The sequence below is a fragment of the Sciurus carolinensis genome, chromosome 8 (assembly GCF_902686445.1).
Source record: "Sciurus carolinensis chromosome 8, mSciCar1.2, whole genome shotgun sequence".
NCBI classification, from domain to species: Eukaryota; Metazoa; Chordata; class Mammalia; order Rodentia; family Sciuridae; genus Sciurus; species Sciurus carolinensis.
The window spans coordinates 91,288,804-91,305,261 of NC_062220.1; the positions used below are offsets into that span (position 1 = coordinate 91,288,804).

Consider the following 16,458-nt stretch of genomic DNA (forward strand, 5'->3'; position numbering starts at 1 on the left):
GCACATGTTTTTGTTGTTCTTGATGTTATTTGTTTGTTTTTAACCAGGAAAAGACAAGTATTATAAAAACAAAGGACTAAAATTTCCCTTGTATGTTATATTAGTTCTTAAAGGATGTTCCTCACTTATGCAAATGTCTTTTTAGATATCTTACAACTCTATTTTCTTAACCCTTCAAAATCCAAGTTTATTTCAAGTTTTAGAAAGTATGTATTACACACATCTTAGAATAACTTATAGATACTGCTGTTTTTAACCAGTATATCAGGTGTTATCAGAGGGTCTAATTATGTAATTTCCCCCAGAATGGATTAATTAGCTACCTCATTCTCCATCTTAAGATTTCTGCTTCCAGGTGTAAAAAATTAAAAGGGCATGGCTCATTGGATTGTGAAACTGACTTCAGATAGTTTTAACTTGCTTGAGTGTACTTTGTTAGCCTGCTCTTCCAACTATTCAGAATTGCTGTGGGTCAGGTTGATTGCCACTTCTTTCCATGCACTGAAATTATTCATAGGGAAAATTCCCATACCTATTTTAATTTTAATTTTTAGATTCAAGTACACTGAGGTAAAACCTTTACTTAAAAATACTGCTTTATAGCAGTCTGCTTGGTTAAGCATGATGACTTTATTGTTTCAAATGAACCACAAAGTGAAAGCTATCTTTTAAATAAAGCTATATTGAAGTCCTAGTAACTTGGCTTATAGACAATGTTTGTTCATTTTTTTTGAAATTTTTTCCACCTTTGAAGTTTTCAATTTTTTTTTTTTATATTTAGTTATAGATGGACTTTTTTAAAATGTATTTTTAGTTATCAGTGGACCTTTTATTTATTTATATGTGGTGCTGAGAATTGAGCCCAGTGTCTCACGTGTGCTAGGCAAGTGCTCCATCACTAAGCCACAACCCCGGTCCCAACAATACCTTTATTTTGTTTATTTATTTTTATGTGGTGCTAGGGATCAGACCCAGTGCCTTATAGGTACTAGGCAAGCACTCTACCACTGAGCTACATCCCCAACCCCTTCAGTTGTATTTTAAATGAAAAAATTCCTTCATTTAAATTAATATAAATGTGTATTAATTTTCTCTTGGTCTTTTTTTTTTTTTTTTAACTCTTGGGGATAATTTGTGAGGTTGAATTCTGTAGATGACATGCTGGTTTGTAGCAGTAATTTTTGTAGTTTATTGATATACTTAACATTTAGGACATTTTACATGATTTAAAATACTACTGCAGGTGTTGCGGTTGTAGCCTGGTGGTAGAGGGCTTACGTAGCAGGCATGAAGCATAGCACATATGAGACACTGGGTTTGATCCTTAGCACCCCATTAAAATAAATAAATAAAATATACATGTATAAAAATACAACATTTTTAAAAAATCTACAACATAAAGATGATTTTGAAATATTTATGAATTCCAACTTTTATCTGAAAAAATTTTTTTTTAATTTAGCCATTTAGCAAAAGACTCTTCCTTAAAAACTTACCTGAAATTGGATTCTTGGGCATAAAATGATTTATGTGCACCTTCTTTATAGTAAATTTGCTTCTTATAGGTTGTTCCAGAGTTTTATTTGTTCCAGTACATAAACTATGTTTATCAGATTAGCATTATTTTTTGCTAAGTAATGTAATCAAATATTTATCAGGTAAATTTTTTAGTTCCTTCATAGATAGGTTGAAACTTTTAAAAATACTCAATAGGAAACAGTTTTTTTTTTTTTCAAATTGATGTCATAAAATGTTGGCATTATTTGATTTTTTTTTAACCTCTTTCCCGATAGCGTTAATGGTTTTGTATACATAGCTAGCAGCTTTCATTTTTGACAAAAATTTTATGACACTGTACTTCTAAGAAAAGCAAAATTATAAAAACTGGAACAAATATTAGCAGTAGTTGCAACAATGCATAAAGCAACCAGAAGTAGTGAAGTGAACAGCATAGTTTCCTATTGATCTGAGTAGACCTGGAAAGTCTTCATGGATAGCAGAATGTGGCAGTGAACAGTCAGGGGTGGATTGCCATTAGGAGGGTTGGTTTATGTTAGGGTGATGTGGCTGTACTCAAGCTCTGACCCATTCAGATTTTGGTAACAGATGGCTCTCAGAAAAACCTGTTGTCTCAGCACCTGCTCTTGACAGAGTCCTGTGGTGACAGTGATAAAACATTCAAGAGTTATTGTTTGTGATTCTTGTTGAAGTGTGTAGGACTTTGAACAGAAAGAACAAAACTTTGGAAGATTAGAGAAGAATAGCATTTTAAAATTCTTTTAAATTACTAGCTTTAGAGAAACTTTGTCCTGAAAGATTATTGCATTTTCTGGACCTCCATTGCACTTTCGTTTCTTAAACTTTTTAATATTTTAGTGGAGTGTTTTCCCTAATTTTGGCCATGCTTTTTGTTTATGCTGAAATGATGAAAATCTCTGACCTTGCAGGGCTCCAACATTAACATTTAGAACATTGGGATGGTTTTCATTCAGCTGCAACATTAACATTTAGAATGTTGGAATGGTTTTCATTCCAGCTTTGGCATTGTGGCTCGCTAAGCAGACTGGGTGTCAAGTTTTAAAATGGAAATTTAGAAATAGCAGGAAGATTCCTTTGTCCTCTTGTAATTCCAGCTCTCTGGAAAGTGCCTAAGTTTCTTTCTTTGTCTAAGTCTTTGATTGCTTATAAAATCTTACACACCATGGGAAACCTTCTTCATGTTGTTAATGTGCTTCAGATCCTTGATTAAGTGTAGATTTTGCTAATGAGGGAAGACTGCAGAAAGCCCCCTGGTCTGCTAGGAATGGCACATGTAGGGATAGGAGTCTACTTACCTACGTAATACTTCTGAGTAAGACTGGTCCTGTTAAATTTGCTTAAAATGCCATCAGATCAAAGACAGGTTCTGCCGGGAGCTATGGCACATGCCTGTAATCCCAGCTACTGGGGAGCCTGAGGCAAGAGGATTGAAAGTTCAAGGCCTGCCTCAGTAACTAAGCAAGACCTTGTCTCAAAAAAATATAAAAGTATTGGGGATGTAGCTCAGTGATAGAGTGCCCCTGGGTTCAATCACCAGTGCCACCAAAAAAAAAAAAAAAAAAAAAAAACTGTCCTAGGTTTTATAAAAAGGAAGCCGAAAGCCTTCTTATAAATAAATGTATAAAAGATTGCTAAAATTCATTCAAATAAATTGATTTAAATAATTTTAGGAAGATCCTAATTAATTTCTTTAAATTTTTTAATTGTACATGGACACAATACCTTTATTTTACTTATTTTTTTATGTGGTGCTAGGAATTGAGCCCAGTGCTTTACCAGTGCTAGGCAAGCACTCAACCGCTGAGCCACAACTCCTGACCTAACTAATTTTTTTATTGATTCATTTTAGTTATATAAAACATTAGGATATATTTTGACATAATCACAAAGTATTGTATATAATTTACTCTAATTCAGTCTCCAACGCTTCCCCCTACCCACCTCCTCCCTCCAGTTAATTTTTTTCCTGCAAGAAAAATGGTTTTGGTAGCTTCAATATCATCTTTGTTTATATTTTTGAAAAGCTGAAAATAAATAATTTTTCATTTGTACCATCTCCTATGATTCCACCTTAATCCTTCTTTCTCCTCTGATGGAAGAGCTTTATGTACAGTATTCTTAATATCCTTTGTACTTTCAGCTTTTAAATCTGTTAACTACTCTACGTCATCAGCTGCAAAGTATATGCCAGAATCTAGAGAACCAAGATTCAGTTTGGCCTGAATGATTATTAACTGGATAAGCTGGGGAAAGTTGTTTATGTTTATGGACTTCAGTTTAACAGTAAAATGAGAGTTCTAAAATAGATGATTGCTAAAATTCCCTCCATTTCCTTGATTCTTTCATGAAATGAGCAAATTTTATGGAATACCCATCACCAGAGGCTACATTCAGAAACACGCTTTTCAGTTTAAGGACAGGCAGAACTGATGTTTGACTGTAAGAGTCTGAATAGGGGTACATTCTGGGATGATGAAGGTTGTGTGTCTTGATGGAGTGTTTGCCTATGAATACATAAATCATCAAAACCTCTGTAAGAAAAAACTGGGATTTTCTCCACATGGTTGTACACATTTGTGCTACATGACCAAATGTTTCTTTTTCTTGCAACCTAGGCGTTCAGGAGGTCTAGATTTCATCAACGTAAAAGATTCTAATGAGGTGGCTGGGGTTGTGGCTCAGTGGTAGAGCACCTGTGAGGCCGTGGGTTCCATCCCCAGCACCACATAAAAATAAAGGTATTGTGTCTACCTACAACTAAACAATATATATGTTTTTTAAAAAGTTCTAATGAGCCAAATAAATTTAAGATCCTTCATAATTTTTTTTTTTTTCTAGTACTGGGAATTGAATTCAGGAGTGCTCTACCACTGAGCAACATTCCCAACCTCCACCCTCCTTTTTTTTTTTTGAATTGTGAGATTGGGTCTCAATAAATTGCTGAGACTATCCTCAAACCTAGGATCCTCCTGCCTCAGTCTGCCAAATCACTGGGATTACAAGCATGTACCAACACCTTGTCTGGCCACTATTTTTCACTTTTTTTTTTTTTTTTTTTTTTTTTTTGAGATAGGGTCTCACTAAGTTTCCCAGGCTTGCCTAGAACTTTTGATCCTCTGCCTCAGTCTCACAAGTAACTAGGATTATAATCTTGGTCAGGGCATTGGGCATTTTTTACTTTTAAATAAGAGCTCAAACATTTGAAGCTGTCTAACTTCACATAAAAGTAGCTCTCCAAAAACTAACCTGGTATTACTGGGAATTATTTGTCTGAAATACAAATCAAACTGTATTAACAGGATAGTAAAATGACTCTTTAATTCTAGGGGGAAAAAAATAGTAACAGCCTTTTATTTAAAATACTTAAACCCTAAAAGCAAATGCTTTAAGATTCTTGTTTCCATTAATCTAGAAACAAACTTCCTTTGACCGGTAAATCTTAGGAGTATCATTTTACTTCTACAGTGTGCACTTTATTTTTCTGGGTCTCTTGGGCACTGGTGAATCTGTGAAACACTACATCATGCTGAGATATAGGAGTGTTAAGCACAAGCTGTTTTAAAAATCAACCATTGACAATACAGTGATTTGTTGCCAACTGCATAATAGAGTGAAGAAAAATGCCAATTATTTTATAGTATTGACTTTTCAAAAGCTTTTGAAGAGAACATAACTGAAAGAAAACTTGTCTGACTTCCAGGATAGTGTTTTCTTCGACCCGTCTTAAAAATAATAACATGTTATCGTTTTGTTTTGTTTTGTGGTTGCTGGGGATTGGACCCAGGGCCTCACAAATATTAGGCAAGCACTCTACCACATCCCTAGGTCATTTTTTTGTTTGTTAAGTGGAGAACATCTTGGCAAAGCCTTGACTTTGGTACCTAAACTGTTATAAAGGAAACACTTCTACTTCTGAGTGACAATAAAATTTTTGCGGTGCCTAGAAGGGGAGCAAAAAGGCAGAACAGCTAGTAGAAATAACCCGGAAGCCCTCTCCTCTGTAAGCCGTAGTGTATCCATGATTGTAGACTCCAAGGGCAGACTTAATTTGTGAGCTAATAGTTGGTCCTCCTTGGCTTCTACTTGTGTGGTGCTGAGAGTGGAATGGATGTTACATGGTTAAAAGTGAACAAAAGGTACTTCTGAAGTACCCAAAGTTCACACTAGGATACAATGTTATTGTTTTGATTTTGTTGTTTTGTTTTGCGTTTGGGAATTGAACCCAGGGCCTTGTGCTTGTGAGGCAAGCACTCTACAACTGAGCTATATTTTGTAGTTTTTATTTGTTGTTTTCTCAGTCTTTTTTCCTGAGGACTAAGTAAATAAATGGCTGCTAACTTGATGTGTAAACTATGAAAAGGGTCGCATGGTGATTTTTTCCATTCCTGCAGGACAAACGTAGGTCATCCTTTATTGCGTGTTCATTTAGCATTTTTTTAAAAATTACCTTTTTATTCTTGGTGATTAGAGCATCTTTATTCAGGTTTCACTTTTTAGAAGTTAGCCATTGTCTTCTTTTTCCCTCCTCTTCTCCATTTGTAATCATGTGAATTTGTAAAATGACTGGAATCGAGGTAGACATGCTACATGAATATAGGTTACATAAATAGAGATACTTGAAGTTTGTTTAATAGCATCATTGTCCTTTGTGGGGGCATTCATTCCTCTTTCACAATGGTATTCATTATAAGACAGCACCTTTGACCCCCAAACTTGACTTAGATTTTGGACCATGAACTTATGCTACTTAATTTGGATAATAGTCTAAATGTTTCTTACTCTCTACGGAGTTTAATGTTGGGTTTTGTCTGTATTTTTCATATATATGTAGTGCTGCTGTGTATAGTTGTGTACACTCTGTAACACAACTTCAGGGAGAGCCAAGGGTTTAAACTGTGGTGATACTGATTTCCCCTTAGAGTTAGGCAGTGAGGCAGACCACCATTCCTACCTTCACTTTCTGTGGTAGTGGTTGATTTAATTAGCATTATTGTTTAAATTTCATTTTGATACAACTGAGTATATTTATAATCTCAGGTAACTTCCAAGAGAATTCCTCTTAAGCTTCTGTGCCATGAATTATGCATCTGGTTAGATTTGTTTGACCATATAAGAAAGAGACATGTAGAGTGATTAGTATTCAAAACATGAAATATATACAATTTAAGATTTAAAGATACCATCAATTTGGAAATAGCTGATTATTTTTTCTCATGTTTGATCTCAGATTCTTAGAACTCAATCCTGTTCTGACATTAACTACTCAGAATCAAATTCCACAATCTTAAGGACTCAGTTTGACAAGACTGCCCTCAGTTCAGATGCCAGTTACAAATCCCAGCACTTGCCTAGCACGTGTGAGGCACTGGATTCAATCCTCAGCACCACATACAAAACTAAATAAAATAAAAAATCCACTTTAAAATAAATATATTATTATATCATACTTGAACATTATAAACATTGAAGTTCATAATTTTTTTATTCTTTTTTTTTGTGTGTGTGGTGCTGGGGATTGAACCCAGGGCCTTGTGCATTGGAGGCAAACACTCTACCAACTGAGCTATATCCCCAGCCCAATTTTTTTTTTTCTTTAAGATCACCTTCTTTATTTATTGATATAAGGATATTTTTAAAAACCCAGAAAATAGCCAGGCACAGTGGCACACACCTGTAATTCCCAGCAGCTTGGGAGGCTGAGGTAGGAGGATCACAAGCTCAAAACCAGCCTCAGCAACTTAGCAAGAAGACCTTGTCTCTAAATAAAATACAGAAAAGGGCTGAGGAGGTGGCTCAGTTGTTAAATGCCCCTGGGTTCAATCGACCCACTACAAAATATATATATGTATATTCAACAATAGAATATTGACTAATGAAATAGTACTGTATAGTCATTGTAATTGTTTTGTGTATATATAGAAATAGAAGGGAGTTTCTATTAACTGTTTTGAACTCAACTAGCATGTTGATAGCAAATCACTGGGAGACAAGAATTCTAGAACACTGCCAACACAGTGTAGGCAGACTGCAATCTATGAATGAGTTGTGTTCCAAAAGCTGGCTGTTTGAAATTCTGAACACACTTTCCCAAAGAAACCATGTTATAAACACTCTAAGTCCAAGAACAGCCTTAATTTTACTCACAAAATTCTTGGACTATATGTAGTGTCTGCACTTTTACTTACAGCAATTTTATGAATAGATAGCCTGTTGCGTTCCAACTAGAGCCCTTCAATCAGAAAAGGGGAAAGGCCTGCAAATCTTTCCTTCTTTCCTTTTTCCTCTTCTATGCCATAGGATTGATAATAATGACAGATATCATCAGTGAACATGGCTTACCCCAGCTAGTGTCCGTTGGGGTTTAAAAGTGTTTTTGCCTGTCAGGATAAGATGCTCCCTTTTGATCAATCACCTTTTAGCTAACATTCCTTACTATTTTAGGTTGAATTCTCTTACCCGCCCCTGATTCCAGGAGATGGACATGACAGCCACACTTTACCTGAAGAATGGAAGTATTTGCCCTTCCTTGCCTTACCAGATGGCGCACACAATTACCAGGAAGGTATGTGAAAAGACAGTGAGTGGAGCAATTAGTAGGTGCTGTTTTTTAAAAAATTGGCCCAAACATCTTAAAGATTCTAAATACTTTGGTGAATGAAAGTCTTTTGACCTGATATGATTATTTATAAAATATTTACATGCTGTTTGGAGATGATTAGTCATGCACTAGAGAACATTCAGAGAGTGCCAAGCATACCATTGGCCATGGCCTGTGATCCTTTGCCACCTTTCTGCCAGGAGCCCTAACTAAATAAGTGATTAGCAAAGCAGGACAGCTGCTACTGGAAGCACTCCCTACAATTACACCTTATTAAGACTCCTCTCAGAGACAAAAAAAAAAAAAAAAAAAAAAAAAAAAAAGTAGCAGTAGTCAGCTGAACACTATTTGGGTCTGTAGCTTCAGACCTTACTAGCTTATTACTCCAGTGGCCACCTTGAAACACCTGAGCTTGTTTCTCCAGCTCTGGAGCTGTCACAGGTCTCTGCTTGCAAGGTTACTTGCTCACATGCAGAGCATGCTCACATCCTCAAAGGAAGCAGTGCTTTGAAATGCTTACTGAATCTCCTACTCCATAAATGAGGTCTTTGCCAGATTTAAGAAAGGACTACATTTTACTATGGTGTTAGAGATGCAGGAAAATACCACATTAAACTTGATTACCTGTTTTCTTAATACAATATTTAATAATTTCCTTATGAAATGAACCAACTGTTACTATGCATTTAAGCATAGGATTTAAACACAGGATTTATAACCTCAGAAATCTTTTTTCTACGTAATTTTTTATTATGAAAGTTTTCAAACATACAGAAAAGTTAAAATTATAGTGAATATTCTGCAAAAATTTTATTTGTGTATGTGTACAGTTTTTTTCTGTACTGTTTTAAAGTCAGCTGGAAACAATGCAGACACTTCACCTCTAAATACTTAAGCATGCATCTCTGAAGAATAAGATCATTCCCCAGCATAACTTCTAATACCATTACCACAGCTAAGAGATTTAACAGTAATTTCATAGTACCATGTAACATTCAGTCTGTCTTCCATTTTCCCCAGCTGTCCCCCAGATTTCTTCATCCATTCAAGATTCAGTGTTGCCACTGGTTTTTTATGACTCTCTTGTTTTTGTCTGGGCCAGTTCTCTTTATATAAAGTATGTTCTGTAATTGTAGTATTTGATGTATTATAATTCAGCCTCTTGGTTTTTTTGTGATGAGCATATGCTAGAAAGCATTCAGAGAAATTTCAAGAAACCATTGATTGTGATGCTGAAAATAAGTGTGACATGGTTCCTTCATACATCTTCATTTGCAAGTTAATGAGATAATTTCAAAATCTATTATTTATTAATAAGAGTGATTTGCCTTGGTATTTACATTTTTCTGTGTATCTCTTAGATACTGTGTTTTTTCACTTACCACCCAGAAATGGAAATGGAGCCACTGTATATGGTATTTCTTGCTATCGACAAATTGAAGCCAAGGTATGATAGTTAATGGTGAGCAACAACAGAAAAAAACTCGAAAAATTCATTCTTAAATGTTTATTTGTGAAGGAAACACATCTTTATTTTTCATATGATGCCCATGATGTCATTTTAGGTTTTTATTGATTTTTGGTTTTGGTTTTGTGCTACTGGTGATTAAACCTAGGGCTACCACAGGCTAGGCAAGCACTCTGCTAATGAGCTACACCCCAGCCCTTTTTGAGGCAAAGTCTTGCTAAGATGCCCAACCTTCCCTTGAACTTGTGATCATCCTGCCTCAGTCTCCCAAGTAGCTGGGATTACAGGCATGTGCCATCACACCCAACTTCATTTTAGATTTTTATAAGCAAATTATAACTATTCTTATATTACCAATTTATTCACATTAATGTTTATAAATTGACATTGGTGTCTATGATTATATAATTGCACATTTTGTACATTGTTTTTATATAGTAATATCCAAATGATTCATTTGCCTTTGAAGTGCTGTAAAGGTTCCATCACTTCCCAGTTAGACCACAGGCTGGTGACCAAGCCTTTCATACCTGGGCCTTTGGGGAATATTTATCCAAATCATAGCAGTACTGTTAGGCCATTTAAATTTAAGAGAGTTTATTTAAGAAAAAAAATTAAAGTTAACAAACTGGGCAGCTCCTAGAACCAGAGCAGTTTCTGAGAATGTAACCAACAACATGATCAGAAAGCATTTTTAGAAAAATTGAAGTGAGGCATTGAAACAAGTGAAGTTGATAACAGCTTAAATTACTCATGGGCAGGTGTCTCCTGCAATTAACCAAGTTTCAGTTACTGAGTTCTGTTAGTTTAGTCTGTTGACTCTAGTATAAGAGTGCAATCCAAATTAAGCGGCCTCTTAGAGTTTTATTTAACAGTATATAACTTATAAAAATGTGCTGGTAATGGACTTTTCAGACAACATTTTAGAAGTAGGGCAATATACTTAATAGTGATTTCCAAGTGCTCACAATTATCTGTAACTAAAATGTTGATTACTCTTAAACTGACTGCCAGCTTACTGCCTGATTTACACTAATATCTCTAATTAATCAATTCAAATAAACTAAGATGGGTACCCTACATTTTCACAGTGCTCGTAGTCTGCACTTTTGTGATAGGAATAAAACTTTATGAATAAAACTCTCTTTTCTTCTCATGAGGTCATTGATGCTTTAAAGTAGTGAGTAGTTCTTAGCCTTGACTATAAATCAGAGCCAACTGAATCCAACCCCAGAGATTTTGATCTAATGTTCTGGACATCAAGCAGTTTAAAAGCTCCCCAGGTGGTTCTAATGTGTAATCAAGATTCAAAACCTCTCCACTGGAACAATGATTTTTAACCACAATTACCTGGAGGTGTTTTTTTGTTTTGTTTTTTTGGTTGGTTTTTTTTTTTTTGTTCGTTTCTATGACTGAATTAGAATCACTGGGAGCAATTACAAAGGTTGTAAAGATATCTCAGGTGAATAATTAACTTAGTAAATATTTTTAAATTTTCTCCCAACTTTTTATAATGAAAATTCCATACATGCAAATAAATTTTAAAAAGGTGCAGTGAACACCTATATACCCACCACATAGATTCAGCAGTTCTTGATGTTCTGCCATATTTGATCTGTGTGTGTGAATTTCTTTGCTGAACCATTTGTAAGTAAACTACAGGTGTAAATTTCAAGATACCAGAAGTAGTTAACTATCACGAAATAATCCTCCACACCCAGGGCCTGGAATATAGAACACACCCAGTTATGAAGTATACCTTAAATACATACATTCTTTGTCAGTTATACCTCAATAAAATTGGGGAAATAAAATAGATCTAAAGATAAAAGAAACCTGAGCTAAGAGTGTCCTTCTGGGGCTCAGGTCCTGGGAAGCAGATTCAGGATCACAGCAGGTGAAAGAAGATGCAAGGCATGGTTGGAATAGTACATATGTTTTATTTGGAGTGACAGTACCCCTTGTCCCCTGAGTCTTTCCATTGGCATATTTACTCTATGTAAACCAAAGAAGGCACAGTGCCAACAGGTTGCATATCAGGTACATGCTCACAAGCAGATATTTATGACCTTGAGTACATATGCTGAATCAGTGTGTTTATGACGTGGACTACATACTAAAAACATAGCTAGCCCGAAGTCTCAGGAAGCATAACTATAGCCATCTTGGGCCTACCCCACAAAAAACTCGCCCAGTAACTTTGTGTATTTGATTTTTTCACATATTGTTACCCTTACATATGTGAGATGAATAGAACTGCTGCCCAATCTCAGAAATTAATTCATTTCCTCTTGTCTTCCATAGGTCATGTAAGTACTACTAAAATTATTTCTTCCAAGTTCTTCATTGTTCATGTCATTAACCTCATTTCTGATACTCTGCACAGGTTTTAAATACTGCCTCTTTCCCCTAGCCCTAAAATCTGATCCACTTCAGAGTATATTAGAGTTACTCATTTCTAGCCTCATCTGGCATAGATAAGCCATATAGCAGAAGGACTTAGAACCTAGAACAAAGACTTTAATTCCCTTTCAAGGTAGGACATAATAAATGAATCCATTCAAGAGAAAAGACATCTATTGTTGACCTACTGTAATGACTAATCACCAGTCACTTTAAGACACAGAGGTCCCTTAATCCTCTGGACAGATCAAGAACCAGGCAGCACCCTAGAGGCCAAACAGTCCTTATTTCCCTCACAGCCTTACCTAAAGTTGATGAAATCAAGACTTGTTTCTACCGGGAGAAAACTATGGAAATCTCACATGATCATCATTACTAAGGAATGAGTTATGCTTAATGCTGGGCTATAATCAAGTCTGCCAGAACAGACCCCAGGTTCTCCATAATAACTAACTTAACAAAATTGCTTTTAGTTCTTCCATCTCTGGAAGAATAAGCAGTCTGTTTTTGTCATCTCTTAAACTAGCCCCATCTTACCAGAAACAATCCTCTGAAAGCGTGGCCCATTTTAAAATCAGAATCAGTAGTGGTTGGATTGCATTGATTGGTTGATTTGGGTGTGGTGAGTTGTACATAATCTCCATCACCCTATACATTGCTTAAGAATAGGAATTAACCCTTCTCTTATATTCCCAGTGCCTGTCACAGCTTCTGGTACGTAGTGACCAGGCTGACATTTATTAATTCAATAAATATTTTCTGAGATTCTTATTTATAATAAAGAAGTTTTTTAATTTAAATATAAGAGATTTCTTCTATTTAATAATATTGTCATATTGAAAGAAATGTTTTGTAAATATTGCTATGAAATATTTCTGATAATGACTATTTGTTTATAATAGGCATTGAAAGTAAGGCAAGCAGATATCACCAGAGAAACTGTTCAGAAAAGTGTCTGTGTTCTAAGCAAGCTGGTAAGAGACCATGTGACTTGTTTACATGTGTGTTAAACATGGCAGATTTATTTATGAATAAGGCATTATTAGAGTAAGAAGAGATTTATAAGAACAATAATTTGTTAAAATTAGTTAGGGATTCTTATTTATGCTCTTGCATTTTCTCTTTTTGCCTTTCAGCAATTTTACTTTCATTTGTTCCTCTACTGAGTAAGTCTAGGTAAGAGGGAGGAGATCTAATAGGTTGTTAGTTTGGAAGCTGACACTTGATGAAAATGAGATAACTGATGGATTTCATTTACTCATTTTCGTTTTAATACCAAGACATTGGATGAACAATATTTTACTAAAATTTGAAATATAATTACAAAGATTTATTGATGATTCAGAAGTTCATGGCTATTGCAGTGAAAATTTTTAGCCTTAAATTTCTCTTTAAAGTCAGGCACACTGGTTCTTGCCTACAATCCCAGTTACTTGGGAGACTGAGGAAGGAGCATTGCAAGTTCAAGGCTAGCCTCAGCAAATTAGTGAGGCCCTGTCTCAAAATAAAAAATAAATGTGACTGGGGATATTACTCAGTGGTTAAACACCCCTGGGTTAAATGCCCAGTCCTGAAAAAAAAAAAGAAAAAAAGTTTATGTTTGAGGAAAAAAAATGACAGTGAAATTGTAAGTATAATAATACATTAAAATTGTGTGTCTTTTGGGTGCAAGTTAATTAAATGCAAGTGTATAAACCTTTTAACTTTTTATAAAGAAATGCCTAACATTTCTTGGCTTTCATAGCTCTCAATTAAATCATTTTACTCCTATTACTAAAGAGATAATCATACCTCTTCAGTACAGTCAAATGTCTAATTGTACATATTAAACATAGTCCCCAAAATCCCCTTTGTGGGTAATCCAAATCTGCAGTGTATCAGTTATTTTAGAGCTATATGATTATCATATCAGCCATTTCTATAGTAAACCTAAATCAAAATTAAACTTATTTCACTAGCCTAGTCACCAAATAATGTATGTAGGTATTGTTTAATTATTTCTTCTGCAGTTGTCTACTTTCATGTATGCACAGGCAATTTAAGTTGTCTTTGCATAATGTAAATTGTTTTGTGAGATAGAATTTATTTTGATTTTCACTACTAACCTAAAAAAAAAAAAAAAACCTGAATAATAATAATTCTGTGTTTTTTTTTGTGTGTGTGCTGGGGATTGAACCCAGGGCCTTGTGCATGGGAGGCAAGCACTCTACCACTAAGTCACAACCCCAGCCCCCTTAATAAGATTTTTGAGAATATTTCTTCTAAGATAATAATTTTAAATATAGGATAAGAATAGTCTCCTGGAAAAGGAATGATTATAAAAGACCCAATATCATAAATGTCATAAAATTGGTAGGTTGCTAATCTTATCCTATACACAGTTTCTAGAAGGGTGACCTATGTAATTGTCATTATTATCTGCATAACAACATTGAGGTATATTTACTTTTTTCATTTATAAGTAAATACATCTCAGAGAAACTATCTAATTCTCATAAGACATGGAACTTTGATAAAATCAAGGTGAAAATCCAATTTTTATCTCTCTCTAAAACAGATACGGATTTTATCTGAAGAGCTCCCTCACTCAGTCTGGTTGTTCACAGTAACTGTAGCCTGTATATAAAAAAATGATAATAATGACACATTAACAGGAGTATTGCAGGGAAACTATTCCAGTATGACTTGTTGTAGCTAATTAGAATATATATTAGTCTCTGCATCCTAAAAAAGGACATGTGAATGACAAAACATCTAGTAAAGGAGGTTAAAAGGATGGCCATGGCAAAGAGGATCTTATGTAGGAGAAATAAAAATTTTATTTCTTTGTTCAAGTATATGAAAGAATATTATGATAAAGGACAGATGAGTTGTTCTAAACTTTCTCAGAGGACAAAAAAAGGGAAATGAACTTAACTTTAATGATGAATATTCAACTAGATGGAAGAACAAGACTGTGGCAAGGATGATTAAGTGTTGCCACAAGGCACTAACCAGAGCTATGCTGACTTGAGAATATGTTTTGTTTATTTTTATTTTGTTTTTTTTATTCTTTTTATATATATAATTTTTAGTTGTAGGTGGATACAATACCTTTATTTTATTTTTATGTGGGACTGAAGATCGAACCCAGGGCCTTAAGTGCTAGTGCACTACCACTGAACCAACTCCAGCCCTCAGAATGTGTTTTAAATCTAATGTTGCGTGCTTTCTACGTGTCAGATATTCTACTAAATGTTTTATCTGTTATTTAATCCTTCAAACAACCACGTAAGTTGTAGTCTTTTCATGCCCATGTTCAGCTCAGCAAACAGGTGTGCAGAGGTTGAGGGCCCAGAGTTACGCACTGTCTGAGCCCACACTCCAACTCACCTATTGCCAGGGTATTAGACACCTTCACCTGAAGCAAAAGAGCAAGAATAGGTGACATCATAGCTTCCAGCTATGAATAAATAGTAAGGGCTCTGAAGTTGACAGTGACTTTCATTTCCCTCTTCTCTTCAGATTAAAAAGTTATAGGCATTTGTTTGTTTTTTGTTGTTTACTATTATCAACCTAACGGTAATTTCTCTTTTATATTAAGCCCCTCTATGGCTTACTTCAGGCGAAACTTCAACTCATCACACATGCGTATTTTGAAGAAAAGGATTTTTCCCAAATTTCCATTCTAAAGGTAACCTTATGCCCTTCCATAGATGTGTTTAGCTGAAGGTAGATTCATGAATTGAGTGAATCTTGTCAGTAACACTGTGAAGGATAATCAATTATTAGCTTAAGAAAGTTACTCTGAAAAATCCATTTGCATTAAAACATTGAAGGACTGGGAGTCTACACAGATACTTAATTTAACAAAATTATCAGTTTTAGGAAATAATGACTATAAATAACTAATGTTTCTTTTACTTTAATAAATTTCCTTATTAATAAACTGTACAGCGTGTTTATATATCAAGCTTCTGGTTCCTAATTCTCATAAACTGGAGAAACCATATAATTATTTTATTAAAGATAGATAATGAGTTTTTCTCAAGGCTGTCATTCATCATACAGATCATGGATCTCTCTTGAATACTGGTGAGAGTCGGACAGTTAGGAATTTAGCAAGCAAGCAGAACATCCTAAATGTTCCTCCCACCATGTCAATGAATCAAGCTCTAAAATAGAGATGAAGAAGGAATATCCCCCAAAGCTTTTTTTTAATTAGTATTAAGTTGTAGATGGACATAATACCTTTATTTATTTATCTTTAGGCTGAGGATTGAACCCAGGGCCTCACCTGTGCTAGCCAACACTCTCCCATTGAGCTACAACCCCATTTCACCCCATAGCTTTTTTCATGCTTATATCAGATCTCTTCTAGTAGTGCTCATGTCTACAAAAGGACTGAGTATTGAAAACTGGCAAGATTTCAGAGAGACCTTGATCATTCTAAATCTAGTACCTGACAAAA

The 16,458-nt window shown here is 34.9% G+C and overlaps 1 protein-coding gene and 1 non-coding gene across 4 annotated transcripts in view; one reads left to right on the plus strand and one right to left on the minus strand.

The window, feature by feature from the left end:
- The window catches only part of Avl9 (AVL9 cell migration associated), a 52,318-nt gene that overhangs the window by 3,575 nt on the left and 32,285 nt on the right, over positions 1 to 16,458 (plus strand). For 2 of the 3 annotated variants that reach the window (XR_007109822.1, XM_047561289.1), the window contains exons 2-5: positions 7,981 to 8,101; positions 9,499 to 9,584; positions 12,911 to 12,982; positions 15,592 to 15,681. Coding sequence is in view for 2 of the 3 variants with exons in the window: in XM_047561289.1 (XP_047417245.1) it covers positions 7,981 to 8,101; positions 9,499 to 9,584; positions 12,911 to 12,982; positions 15,592 to 15,681 (369 nt within the window). In the remaining variant the exon portion in view is untranslated. The remainder of the gene's footprint in view (positions 1 to 7,980; positions 8,102 to 9,498; positions 9,585 to 12,910; positions 12,983 to 15,591; positions 15,682 to 16,458) is intronic. The other variant, XM_047561290.1, reaches the window with a different exon arrangement.
- Positions 7,039 to 7,112, minus strand: Trnaw-cca (transfer RNA tryptophan (anticodon CCA)). The gene has a single exon. It is a non-coding gene; the product is annotated as a tRNA-Trp (tRNA).